The sequence below is a fragment of the Brachyistius frenatus genome, unplaced genomic scaffold (genome assembly GCF_029030835.1).
Source record: "Brachyistius frenatus isolate BFR_SWC_R1_liver_20210118 unplaced genomic scaffold, ASM2903083v1 Contig_256, whole genome shotgun sequence".
Classification (NCBI taxonomy): Eukaryota; Metazoa; Chordata; class Actinopteri; family Embiotocidae; genus Brachyistius; species Brachyistius frenatus.
The window spans coordinates 452,895-466,171 of NW_027210855.1; the positions used below are offsets into that span (position 1 = coordinate 452,895).

General features: G+C 51.2%; 3 protein-coding genes across 6 annotated transcripts in view; 1 reads left to right on the plus strand and 2 right to left on the minus strand.

Annotated features, from left to right (window-relative positions):
• dzip1 (DAZ interacting zinc finger protein 1) overlaps positions 1 to 4,611 on the plus strand; it is a 41,403-nt gene extending 36,792 nt beyond the window's left edge. For 3 of the 4 annotated variants that reach the window (XM_069721064.1, XM_069721066.1, XM_069721067.1), the window contains 10 exons: positions 143 to 191; positions 296 to 340; positions 485 to 559; positions 1,351 to 1,523; positions 1,607 to 1,811; positions 1,920 to 2,094; positions 2,469 to 2,812; positions 3,360 to 3,481; positions 3,569 to 3,713; positions 3,837 to 4,611. In XM_069721064.1, coding sequence (XP_069577165.1) covers positions 143 to 191; positions 296 to 340; positions 485 to 559; positions 1,351 to 1,523; positions 1,607 to 1,811; positions 1,920 to 2,094; positions 2,469 to 2,812; positions 3,360 to 3,481; positions 3,569 to 3,713; positions 3,837 to 3,946 — 1,443 coding nt within the window. In that variant the 3' untranslated portion in view covers positions 3,947 to 4,611. The remainder of the gene's footprint in view (positions 1 to 142; positions 192 to 295; positions 341 to 484; positions 560 to 1,350; positions 1,524 to 1,606; positions 1,812 to 1,919; positions 2,095 to 2,468; positions 2,813 to 3,359; positions 3,482 to 3,568; positions 3,714 to 3,836) is intronic. The other variant, XM_069721068.1, reaches the window with a different exon arrangement.
• An 896-nt stretch (positions 4,612 to 5,507) lies between these two features.
• On the minus strand, positions 5,508 to 7,155 carry LOC138634286 (claudin-10-like). The gene is made up of 5 exons (XM_069721080.1): positions 6,883 to 7,155; positions 6,298 to 6,459; positions 6,112 to 6,195; positions 5,880 to 5,985; positions 5,508 to 5,787 (listed from the first exon to the last, which is right to left on the minus strand). The coding sequence occupies exons 1-5, from the start codon at positions 7,112 to 7,114 to the stop codon at positions 5,589 to 5,591; spliced, it is 783 nt and encodes a 260-aa protein (XP_069577181.1). The 5' UTR covers positions 7,115 to 7,155; the 3' UTR covers positions 5,508 to 5,588.
• A 1,397-nt stretch (positions 7,156 to 8,552) lies between these two features.
• On the minus strand, positions 8,553 to 11,482 carry cldn10e (claudin 10e). The gene is made up of 5 exons (XM_069721079.1): positions 10,821 to 11,482; positions 10,517 to 10,678; positions 9,791 to 9,872; positions 9,596 to 9,709; positions 8,553 to 9,030 (listed from the first exon to the last, which is right to left on the minus strand). Exons 1-5 carry the CDS (start codon positions 11,050 to 11,052, stop codon positions 8,661 to 8,663), a joined length of 960 nt encoding a protein of 319 aa, XP_069577180.1. The 5' UTR covers positions 11,053 to 11,482; the 3' UTR covers positions 8,553 to 8,660.
• Positions 11,483 to 13,277: the final 1,795 nt, after the last annotated feature.

Genomic DNA, 13,277 nt, shown 5'->3' on the forward strand with positions numbered 1-13,277 from the left:
CGGTGTACATTTTTAGATAAGAAGTTTGTCGAAGCAGAAAAACCTGCTGTGTTTTATGTATTTTTTATTTATTTATTTATTTATTTTTAAACCGGATCCCGTGACGTGATAAGTCCCTGATTACGTTTGATTCTTTTTACAGATGCGGACGATTTCCTTGAATCAGCCCATCAAAGTCGTGGAAGTGCCGGGTAGGACTAAATGCTCAGCAATATTTTCTAGTGTGTGTTTATGCTCATAGAAACACGCGCGCGTCCTTTTTTCCTCTGTTTATGGTTTGTTTTCGCCCCCGCAGTCCTCGTCAGCGCGCCGGAGCCCAAACCGAAGAGAGTCCTGACGGGTAAGGGGGATAAGAATGTGAAAACGTACGCGCCCGACGGCCGACTCTAAACACGGCCGCGCTCTTCTTTTCTTTTTCTTTTTTGTGTGTGTATTTTGTATTATTATTCGATCTGACCGTTGACCTCGCGCGCCGTCCAATCAGAGGAGCCCGTCTCCGCTCTTAAGCTGGATCCTATCCAGGAGCTGTCGGAGGAGGAGGAGGAGGAGGAGGAGAGAGGTAACGACGGACGCTGCCGGCCGAGGAGCCGCCCGACTCTGCACGCCGCCGCACGGATGCATCGGTCTGTCCCGGGCGGCCATTTTTTCCCCCCCGTCGAACGGAGGGGTCTCCCAGCCGGTGGCTCCCGGAGGCTTTTTTAAAAAAACAACAAAAAAAACTTGTTTATTTTTCGAGCCGTCCGAGAGAAACGACGCCTTCGACTTTCGGAGGCCGCGCGAGAGTTGCTGACGCTGCAGGTTTTCATTGAGGGGGGGGTGAAATACCTCCCGCCCACGGACACAAAATCCGGCACACGCTGTTGAATTGAAGCCGTGTTTGGACACCCGACGTGTCTGCCGAGTGTCCTTCACGTAAAAGAAGCTGGTTTTGGGTGAAGGAGCTCAGCTTCGCCGCACGACGAGGAGCTCTCGGGACGCTTGGGTTTTGTCACGGAGCGGCCCTCGGGAGGCGAAAGCGGTCGGAGACTCCTGCGTTCGGATAAGCGAAGCTTGCGGGGAAAAGGCAGCTCGTAGTCTGCGATCGTCACGACATCCGTCTGTCCGTCCGTCACGTCGCCGCCTCGTTCGTGGCAACGTTCTCCTCTTCTGCTCTTCACATCCGTGTTCCCGGCTCCGTCTGTGGCATGCGGCTTGCTGTGAAAGTTGCCGAACGCACGCTCGTCGTTTCCTGCTTTGTATTATATCGTAATATTTTTTTGTCCCCCCCCCCGCCCCGGGGGGGGCCCCGCCGTAATCGCATCCCCGATTTTCCGTAAAAAGCAAAGTGAATTCGCGAGATTTGTTTTCCAGACTCGAGCGGCGTCTCCGAGAGGAGGCCGGCGGAGAAGAAGCCCGAGGCCGCGACCGAGAGGAAGCGGAGGGGGACCGGCGCTCTGAAACGAAACCCCGACATCAAGAAGGAGATGCGGCCGGAGCTGGAGCGGGCCGTCGTCGAGAAGCTGGAGAACCTCGGGATCAAATCCGTACGTCCCGACGCCCGAGAACGAGCTTCTCGCTCTCCTCGCTTTCACTCCCCGGCTCTGATCTCCCGCGTGCTTCGTCTCAGGATCGGAGCGGCCTGAAGAGCAAGGAGCTCGCCTCCGTCCTGGCCCGGGTGCAGTCGAGGCGGGAGGGCGTCGCCAAGGCGATGCCGGACTACTGGCGCCACCGCCGGGAGATCGCCGGCGTCGCGGAGCGGAAGCTGGGCGGCCCGAGGAGAGGCAGCGATCCCGCCCCGGAGTCGCAGGCCCGAGCCGGACGCCCCGTTCAAGGTGCTCGCGACCTCGTGTTCCGAAAGCCTTCGCAGACGACAAAAGGAAACGGTCCGCGGCCTGAAATGTCTTTTCATTGTCTGTTGTTGCGTGCGGTTGCGCGTGCAGTGTTGCAGATCCGGCCTCGGTCCAGCAGCCTGCCGTCCAGAGCGAGCCAGGGGACGTCCGGACCCGCGGCCCGGCAGCCGAAGACCCCGCAGCCGACCCCGAGGACGAGGACCGCCGGCCAGCCCAAGACGTCCACGCCCAACGCCAAGAGCGCTTCGAGGATCATCGCGGTCAAGTCAGTCATTTCCTGTTGTGAAATCGTTTCTCGTTCACCCGCCGTTAACGCGCGGCCCTTTTTACATATATAAATATCACAAATACATGTGCATATGTGTTTTTGTGTACGTTTGGTTGTTTGGAGGCGGATTTTGTCCAAACTTGCAGAAGAATTGCAAGAATTGGAAAACAACGGAGACGAGATTGCGATTTCTCGGAGCGACCGATGCGTGAACGCGATCTGACTTTTGTTAAACATCTGTTTGGAGCCTCGAAGCTCACCTGGATTGTTTGTTTTATTTGTATTTTTTTTTTTTTTTTAAAGACACAAAAGGTAGAAATAACGCAGAATTGTCCTTTAATATTTTCAAAATGGGCGCGCGCTCGGTTCAGGACGCCTCCCTTCAGTTCAGACGAGGAGGACGACACGGAGGAGGAGGAGGAGGAGGAGGAAGAGCCGCCGAAACACCAGAGGGGCAAATCCCAGCAGGCCAGACCCGCCCAGGCGACCCCGGTCCACGTCAGAGCCGGCAAACCCAGTCCGGTCCTGACCCGGCAGACCGTGGTCCAGCGGTCGGCCGGGCCGTCGCCGGGTCGGTCGCCGGCGGCGAAGATGGAGAGCGACAAAGAGGACGACGACTGGTCGGAGGTCAGCGAGCTGCAGGAGATCGACGCCCGACAGCTGCAGAGCTGCAAGGACCAGAACGGCAACGTGGACGAGAGGAACCGCGGCAAAGGTGGGTGGACGGCGTCTTCGGTCACGCGGTCGCCGCATTCGTTTTGACGTTGAACATCGGAGGTTCAAAGAAGGGAGAAAAAGTACGGAATTTTCTTGTTCCTTTTTTAAAAAATAAAAATAAAAAAATTATTTAAAGGTCACACTAACGTGTTTGCTTTCTAATCGCGGCGGGTCGTACGTTCATCGATTCGTTCAACCTTCGCCGAGTCAAGAAAAATGAAAAAAGCAATAGCAGCAAACGGTTTAGCTTCTATTTAACTATTTAACTGTCAAGATTAGAGAAGATAACCCGAAAGGATGAATTAAAAATCAGCAGAAATATAAATAAGACGAAGTCAAATACAGTTTTAAAGGTAACAATTACAAGTACGGGTCGGGAGATGTACAAACGGACGCCGGTGAACTCTCGTGACCTTCGCACTTCCTTCCCGCCGGCCGACAGTCAGGGTACGAAAAGAAATGCAAAATCACCAAGTGTCAACAAGCGAAAGGTTTTCTGACATTTTCTCGTGACTTTTATTTCCTAAATTCTCTGTTCCCTTTAGAGAATAGGATCAGCGACCCGGGCAGAAAAGTGGAGAAGCAGTTCGCAGACAGAGCGCTGAAGAAGCCAGCGGGGGGCGCCGGCGTCCTACCGGAGAGGAGGGACGTGGTTCAGGAGCTCACGGTGAGATGACGGCGGAAGCGGGCGACGGGATCGGTTGAATAAACACCGACGACGACAACAACAACAACATGTCTGTTTGCGCGACAGTACACCGACCTGGAGGAGAGCAGCGAGTGGATGGTGTCGTCCTCCGAGGACAGACCGGAGGCGTCCAAACCGGGCCCGAGGAAGAGCCTGGACTCGCCCAGCACCAGCGTGTGGGGGACCTCCACGGGGAAACCCCCCAAATCAGGTCGGGTGCTTTTTTTTTTTTTGATTGTATTTTTTCATGTTTTCGTCGTCACGGCGACACGCGGCCTTTTAAAAACAGGAACCCACGCGGACTTTAAAAGCTGTAACTCGTTTCCGCCGGCAGGTCTGACCGAAGCCGGGACGGGAAGCACGCTGAAGAGCAGCCTGTGTTCCCTCAGCGACATCAGCGACTCGGAGGACTTTGGCAATAAACGCAACAGACACTACTGCTGATCAGGTGACGTAGCGCAGACACCTGACAGCCGACGCCAAATACTTCACGCTTACGTGGAAGCTATAAAGCAAAAGGGATTATTTTTTTGTTTTTCGTTTTTTTGTATAGAAAAGATCAAACGTTAGCGATAAATGAGGTTTTTTTCTTTTTTAACCTCCTTTTCAGCGTTTTCACGTTTATTTTTTTTTTGTACGGTAGATTGAACGGCGATCCAGACGAGCTACTGTTTCTTCGGTACTGTACGTACAGTCTGTGTCAAATTTTGTACCTCAAATTTTGTTGTACGACCGGCAATGAGATGCGACTTTGTACAGGAAATATTTATACGAGCAATAAAAGACGTCTCGGTCGAAGCGTACCTGGAAAATAAAGAAAGGACTACTAATTCATGACGGATTTCGGGTTGAGCGGATGTTCGCTGCCGCCGAGCTGTCGATCGTATTTGTCGTGTCGTAAAATGCCGTTTGTTAATAGTCGGAATAAGTGTTGACGACGGTCGCGTAAAGAGCAGGTTTTTGACTCTCGTGAGTTTTCTGTCGACGAAACGATGCACGAAACGGTTACAGTCTTCAATTTGTGGAATGGAAGCCCCGAAGGGAAACAGCAATAATAATAATGATGACGATAATAATAGTGATAAATATACAGGATCAGGAACAATGCGCTGAGTTCAAATTCAAACGTGGCTTCAGTTACGTAAAAGCAGCATATTTTGGGCGCTGATTTGAGGAATTACTGTCAAACTGAAGTATTTCAAACATTTAAAAAAAAAATAGTACAGTAACGAAGGATAAAACCTAAACTCGACATATTTGGTGTAATTTAAATCGAGAGGAGGAAAAGAGAATTACTGTGACGGTCCTGCACTGCGAAGCCTTCTGGCGCCACCTGCTGGCGAACTGTTGGAAGAACTAGAGGACGGTGTCGCCAAGGAAACAAAGAGATGGGGAGCCCGTTTTAACAGAAACGTTTAAGTGGAACCAATTTTGTCGATCTCTGAATACACGATAGTTGAAGTGATTCTTGAAAATCACTTCATTGGACAGACAGACAGACAAAAGTAACTAAAATCTGTGAGATACAATAGTGGCATTAAAATATGAAAAGGGGGAAATTAAAAATACAACCGAGGGCACTTTTAACAACATCTTTCCAATAAGAAATTTTTAAAAAAACAGGAAAGCAAGAGATTATTCAGGTGAAGCAAAAAAAAAAACAGTTCCTTTAAATATAAAGTAAAAACAATGAGGGACAAATTTGAGAAATCTTTTTTTTCTATTTAAATGCAGAGTTCAATTTAAAGTCATTTTAGCTTTGATGCGATTTGAATAAGAACGTTTCTGTTCACGACGAATGTGAAGAGATGACGGACAGCAAATATGGAAACCGATCTGAAGTAGTGTGTGTGTGTGTGTGTGTGTGTGGAGCTGCGTAGAGACAGAACGGAAAAGGGGAGGGTTAGCGTAGCGTAGCATAAGGAGTGCACCAGACTGAGCCGGGCTAGCCCCTCAGCTTTCCGTTATTTATGCTAAGCTAACACGAGAGTGGTGTCAATCTCTCTCTCTCTCTCTCTAACAAGGAAGTGAATGAACATATTTCCCAGAATGCTTTTTTCGGTTGTGAGCCCCGAGTCCCTCGGGGTCAGACGAAGCTGTCTCTGCTGAAGGTCTGCCCGGTCCCGGCCCCGGTCGCTCGGGTCGCCCGGCTCTTCCCGCCTTCGTAGAACAGCGGCGGCCCCCGGTTGACTCCGGAGGACGGGGAGGCGGCCGCCGGCAGCGCGTAGGCCCGTCGGGTCCGGGCGGTGGCGTAAGACACCGTCCTCCTCGGCCTCTCCGGGGAACTGGGACGGGAGTCGGGAAAACACAAGAGAGTCATTCCACCGCCTCTCGACGCGGTGGAATGACGCGCGTTAATAAAACGGTTCCCGCTCACCTGGACGGCAGCGCCTCCCTCCCGGCGAAGTAAGTCTGCACGCCGCCTCCGGAGATGAGCAGCGCCGAGCCGCCCCAGCCCACGAAAACGGCCGCTCCCAGTTCAAACCCGAGCGGCGGAAAGACAGCGGGTGCACGGGTCAACGCTCCGCTTCCATCTCTCGCTCTCTCTCTCTGTTTGTTTGTTTGTTTATTTATTTATTTTTGTAAAAGTATTAATTGTTGAAGTACTCACTTCTGCGCCCGGAAATTTGGATCCAAGAATTCGGAGATGAATTTGTTGGCCCACCAGGAGTAGGTGATCAGACCGCAGAAACCTGCCAGGAAACATCCCGGACTGGAAATAAGTCTTCGTCGTCGTCTTTGTTTGTTTGTTGGACATATTTATTTTTGAAGCTGAACATCACGAGCACACTTACCCGACGCCAGGTACGTCAGGCCGCCCGCGAACGTGACCCGCGCGTTGGCGACCTCCGACCCGCCTATCTTGGTGCACTTCATCCCGACGAGCGTGAGGACGCCGCCGAAGAAGCCGGCGATGACGGCGCAGACGGCCAGCGCTCTGCAGGCGTGGAGGAACGCTGGAGGAGAAAGGGGCGGAGCCGTGGCCACGCCCGCACAATGAAAAGTCTGGTCGAAACGTGCCGTGTTTTTTTGTTAATACCAGCAGAGGGCGCCGTGTCGCTCGCCCCGACCGTGAAATATTCACCCGGAAGGCGACAAATATCCCGCCGCAGTTATTTAGCGCGCAAAATGGGCTCTTTTGGTGTCGTCGCTACGACGACCGGGATCCTCCAAAAAAAAACAAAAAAAAAAGAAGAAGAAGAGCGTAAGGTCAGAGGTTTTCGGTGCGGAGTTACCGGCACGATGGAACATATTTAACTGGCGTAACTTAAGTCGTACTTGTACGTAAACGCATAAAGGCGTCGCATTTAATTCACGCATTCGTTAGAACGAATTTGGGCGGGGAAATATGGGAGAATATTTCAGAGGCGCCTTCCTACCGGGCAGCGCCAGCAGCGAGGGGTAGTCCTTGCAGTCGGACACCCCCGTGGTGTCGGAGATGCAGTCCCGCCACAGGTTGGAGTAGTAGTTGGAGGTGGTGAGCACGATGCTGCCCACCTCGGAGAAGGTCCAGTACTCGGTGGGCAGCGTGGAGCACACCAGGATCCAGCCGCACAGGCAGGACACGAAGCAGCCGATCTCCACGTACATCGCCACCGTCCGGTACTTCATGGCGAGCTCCCGGGGTCGCAGAAATCACCACGACGACGACTGACGACCGACTTCTAGCTCTTTGTGAGTGCGAGTGTGTGAAAGCGGGTCCGAGCTGCTCTCTCTCTCTCTCTCTCTCTCTCTCTCCCTCTCCCCCCCCTCCCGCGGGACGCCAGCAGAGTGTGTCAGCCTCCAGCTCGGCTTATCTTTTGAGATGGTTTTGTCCCGTCAGCGTCTTCGCGTTCCCGGAGGGACGGGCGAGTCCTGCTGGATGAGAGTTCTTTGTCCTCAATTGTCTTTCCTTCTTGTTTTTTTGTTTGTTTGTTTTTTTATTTGAGCCCGTTAAAAAAAACAAAAAAACTCTGCGAAGTCAGAAAAGTATTAAAATACGAGCGACGAATCGGCCACAAATGGAGCTTGAGGGTTTTGAAGAAAAGAGCAAAATGCACCGACGGCCATAAATGGTTGAGAAATGGCATGTTGTTGTTTTTTTGTTTATATTTGACACAGGTGCGACGTGAACAATAAACAAAGTATTTTATACCGTATATACGCAGGATATACAAAGACATGTTTTGGTTACGAAAGACTTTTTTTTTTTTTTTGCTACTTGTGACCGAGACGCAACTGAAGCGGGAGCTTTGACAGTTTATTGTCCAACGGTCGGGTTCCAGTCCATCGGACGCACCAATTGTTCCTATTTTAATATTATGATAAATAACTGGCGAGAGGAGCACGAAACGGTCCCATTTATAAGATGCAGCGCTGTCGTTTGCGCTGGAAATGCGACGGAAACTATCATCGGCGCAGTCGCCAATTAACTTCCTGCGGATTGACGAAGCGACGGGCCGCTTCAGCTTTTAATATGATGTGTTTGGAGCGATAGAAGAAGAGCGTTTGTTTACGTTTGGAAGCTCTGAGGTCGCGTCCTCAGCATCGCTGCCTCAGGTGTAATCCGATCTCGTCGACAGTCAGCATCTCCACTTGTTGTTGCTCGTGTTTTTTTTTTAATTTTATTTTAACGCCAAATAGCCGATGACACGAAATACTTCTTTGAACGGGCGACGTCACGGGAGTTACGCAACCGTGACCTCGGGAGGAAAAACGAGGAAGCCCTCCCCCCCCACGAGTTACCTCAGTTTTGGTGGATCCGCTGTGCCTTGCGGCGCCCGCACGATGACGGCCGAGTCGATGACGCACGTGGGAAAGATAAGATAAGATAAGATAAGAAAAGCAGAGCGGACGCAAACCGGTCGGGAGGAGGCTGCTGACGCGCGAACACCAGGATCTCGACAAATGATTTCATTTGTAGCACGTTTGACCGTCCACAGCCCCCCCCACCCCCCACCCCACCCCACCCCAAAAAAAAATAAGTCCACGCAGTATCTCAAAAATGACCGACTGGAAGATTTTAACACATTAGAGACGATAATGCAGCAAAAAACTTTACACCGATCGATTGGGAGAAAACAATCATGTTTATTTATTTATTTTTTAAAATTTTAATACAGAAAACGCACACACAACTGACTTTGTTCCGTTTGTCACGTCGGTGAACGGTTGTCCTTTAAATGTAGGCGTTTCTGAGGAACGGCGTCGTCTTGCTCCTCGGAGCGCCCGACAGCGACGACGCCGCCGTCCGGCTGCCGCCGCTCCGTGACTCCGTCAGAGACGACACGCTCGACCTCGACGAGGGGCCCGACCCCGACGACCTTGACCCCGACGACCCGCCGCTCCGCCCCGTCTTCGACGACCGCCCCGACCCAGCTGTGCGTCCGGACCCGGAGGAGACGGCGGAGACGTCGGAGCGCTTGGACCTCGACGACAGCTCGGAGACGGAGGACACTTTGGTCTTGGAGGTGATCTCGGAGACCGCGGACAGAGCCGTGGTGGACTTGTTCTGCTCCGGGTCAGGTAGAGCTCGGACGTTTATAATCCTAAAGACCAAGAGACAAACATTAATGATTAAAGAGTATATATAGTATATATATCTATAGATATAGATATAGATATAGGTATATATCTATATATAGATATAATCTATATAGATATAACAAATTGATTGATTGTCTTTCATTTGAACCGGACACAGGAAGTGTTGAGTTTGTATTGACGTGTAACTGTAACAGGGCAAACGGCAGCGGATCAAAACGAGGCTTCAGGTGGATCTGACTCAGATCCGATTGCGATACCAAGTCCCGCCCGCCGATAGCAGTAACCTGTCAATCAAACAGACACGCCCCGACCCCAAAAACACATCTCCGTTCCTAACGAACGAGGGGATTACGTTCAGGCGGACGGCCAGAAAACCAATGAGAAGGAGCGACTTCGGCTGACGACACCGAGACAACTCGTGGACCAAAATGTGTTGAATTTGAATTTCAGGATCTCCGGCGGCGCTCGGCAGTATCGCGGCTCAAGGCCTCATTTTTCCGACCTCTCGGTTTCGTTTCCACCGGCAGCTTTAGGGTTCGGCGGCCATTCAATTGGGCGTTCACTCACGTGGCGTCTCCTCCGCAGAGCGGCGTGCACACGGACCACAGGTAGAAGCAGCCGCCGGCGGCGTGGAAGGCCGAGCCCACCCAGCCGAGGAACATCGGCGTGCCCAGGTCGTACCTGTCGGAGTCGGAGCAGATTTCAATAAGGGGGGGGGGTCACGGGCATTCCGTCGGTACAGGAAGTTGCATTTTAACTCACTTGAGTCCGTCGAAGTCGGGGTTGAAGTATTCCACCGACACGTACCGGGCGTAAACGGCGTATCCGGACGTGGACAGCAAACCTGGAGGAGGAAACGGGGGTTACGACGTCACCGGAATATAGGAAGAACGTTAACAAACGCACAAACGTGTCGGGGGCGACTTCCGTCGCTGGCGTCGGATGACAATGCATTTGGGGGGGGGGGGGGGCGTTAATGTCGGTTAACAATACAATACAACGTAATGTTTTAGTAATGGGTTCAGGCGTTTATTCTCTATCGCCGGTTCCCCAATGTGGGGCTCGGGACCCCCAAAGAGGTCGCGAGATCAATCCGAGCGGTCGCCACAGGATGAGAAGGAAAAGAAACGGTCACGTGAAATATATATCTACATAGATATATATAGAGAGATATATAGAGAGATATATAGCTATAGATATATAGATACACAAACAACATCTCTAAATATATATTTATAGACGTGTTTTAAACCTCTCGTAAGCTTTGAAAACGTATTCTTTTTTAAAAACGGACAAAGACGAGGTCTTTTCCTCGGATATCAATTTTCTTGGCCATTACGAGTACGAGAAGAACGATGAATTCGACGCTTCGAAGCAACACAAAGGCATTTCTCAACTAAACAGCGGCAGACTTCACAGATCGTCAAGAAGCACAGTTTCACTTCAGATCGTGAAACCGCGCTTCGATTGAATTCAAGCGATATCTACCGCTGACAATGTGGCAGCATCCGCCGGCGTAGACCTTCTTGTACTTGGACCGGTCCTTCCCCCCGACGTAGGTGCACTCCATCCCCAACAGGCTGAGCACGAAGCCCAGCATGCCCAGCGACAGGGCGGCCATCAGCAGGCCGCGCACGATCTGGATGTGGCCTGGACGGGACGGGACGGGGCGGGACATTAAGTTACAAAAATAATAGTAAAAAAAAAAAGAAAATGTAAAAAAAAAAAAAGGAGGGGGGGGCTCGACGAGAGGCTTAAATACAGTTTGGATGGAGATGGTCGTTCCCGTTACCTTCCACGGACCAGAGCACGGGGTGGTCGTAGCAGTTGCTGACCGCTGTGGAGTCGGTGAAGCAGGACCTCCACAGGCTGGACCAGTACCAGGCCACCTTGATGATGGAGGAGCCGCCCATGCCGCCAATGGAGGCGATCTTCCAGCCCTCCATGGCCATCGTGCAGGCCACGAAGATCCAGCCCAGCACCGTCATCAGGAAGCCCCAGATCTGCACCACGCGGATCTTCATCTCGGGGCGCGACCGCGGATCCTCTTGAGCGATTTAATCCTCGAGCGCTCGTCCGCGATTATGAGATTATTATTATTATGTTGTTGGTTTTTTCTTCCCTCCTCCCCCGTCCTCCCTCACGCTCACGCGGAGGCCGTCTCCAAAATGGAAAAATGAAACTTTGTGGCGCAGCGGTCCCGGGAGTGCGACCGGGTCGGCCGCCGGTTCTCCTCGCAGCTCACACCTCGGGCGTTCTTCCCGACGAGTGCAGCTCGGGTGAGAGTCGGCGCTCGCTCAGGTTCCCACGAGTCACGGCTCCAATCTCCGGCCGGAGAGCGCTGACCTCGGCGCGCGTCTCGCGTTACCGAATACGTCACCTCCCTCCCTCCTTCCTCCCTCCTTCCTCCCTCCGTTAGTCAGACGTGGACTTTCCCAGTTTCAAAAGAGAAAGACTTGTTTGATACGGTCGTTTTCTTTGATTCTTTCCTTCGTGGAAACGTGGAAGTTAATTTTGCGATTACAGGCTTTAAAAAAAAAAGAAGAAAAAAGACTTTATGGTTTGGTTGTGAGTTATATGTACCGAAAATGAGCAAGCGATATGAATAAATGTGTAATTAAAGGGGCGTTGCTGCGTTAGTTCCAGAGCTGTACGTGACCGCTGACGCTTTTTTAATTTTTTTAAATTTTGTTTTAACAATTGCGTGATATTCCAACGGGATACTTTGATGTCGTTCTTCGGAAAGAAAGAAAGAAAGAAAAGAGGAAAAAACGTTTTTCCTTTATTTATTTACGTACGTACGACGTCGTACAAACTAAACTTTGTAATATGCAATATCAGCGAGGGGCCGCAAGCCGCTCGGCTAGCACAACGGCAAGGCTGAACCAACGGCACATTTCCTGCGTGTTAGCGTCGGGCTAATGCTGCGATAGGGTCGCGGAGTTGAGCTTGGTTACGGTTCATGTAACAATTGTTATTGTTGTTGTTATTATTATTATTATTATTATTATTATTAGTTTACGTTCAAACGGTGCCTCCACGTCGTCAGTATGTGTCTTCCGGGATCTCCACTCGTCACCGGCGAGAATCTCAAGCGAGACGAAACATTGGCGAGCTGTCGTTTTCATTTTGTTACGTTTTCTTGAAATCATTTTCAGGCCGCTGCTCCCTGCCAAGCCGGTTCAGGTGTCCAACCTCTGGGCCAGGAGTTTTCTTTTCCTTTTTTTTCTCTTTTTTTGGGTGGTGTTTTGGCATAACGTAACACAGCCCGGGGTTCCTATTGATAATAATTCCGAGGTGCGGACGGACGGCCGATAGGAGGGGAAACCTCCGGTCGGGCCTCCGGATCGGCTTCGGGTGTGACCTCGTGACCCCGGGAGGTCACGACCGGTCCGGAAAACTAGAAAAAAAACGTAGAGAAGGGCCTTTGTACGATCCCCTCGGTCCGTCGGAGAAATATTAACCCGCTCAACTTTGAACCGGAGTGGAGAAGTAATCGATTACATATTATGTCGGTCGGTCGTTAAAGTAACATTCGGTCACGTTTCCAAAACACACACACACACACACACACACACACACCAAAAAAAACAGCTTGAAACAGCAATTCTCTGAAGACCAAAACTGCTTTAAACGATTTGAAGTTAAAATACAAAAAAATAGATGAGCGTGAGCAGAGGCAGTAAAAAACACACACAAGGTGAACCTGCAATCAGCGTGGCGGTCCTCTTTAAGTTAGAAGGACAGACTTCTTTAAATGGCGACGTCCAACCCGGATCTTTAAATCAACAGTTCCAAAAAACAAAAACAAAACAGAGATTTAAGGTGCAGGAGAGGCCGGCTCGCTGAAGGTGACCGGAGAGTACGGACGCTGTTTTTGTGCCAAATCAAATTTCCTGCCCCAAAAAAAAAAAAAAAAAAAAAACCCAGAAAAGAAAAAGCTTATCTTTTATTTCTGAGTTATTGACAGATATGAGCGAGCGGCCACGTTTAAAAGAGAAATCCGGCTCCTTTAAAGTCATTAAAATATGTAAACCTTCACACAAATGATATCTGTAGCTGACGGCCGATCGGCCGCGGAGCCGTTACGCTCGAGTCCCAGTTTCACACGTAGGCGTTTCTCCCGAACTCCCTCGGCGGCTCCCGGCGGAGGCCGTCGGTCGTCTCGGCGCGCCGGCGGCGCGTCGTCGCGGCTCCGCCGTACGAATACGTCGCCCTGCGGAGGGGGGGGAAAAAAAATCAGGGCGAG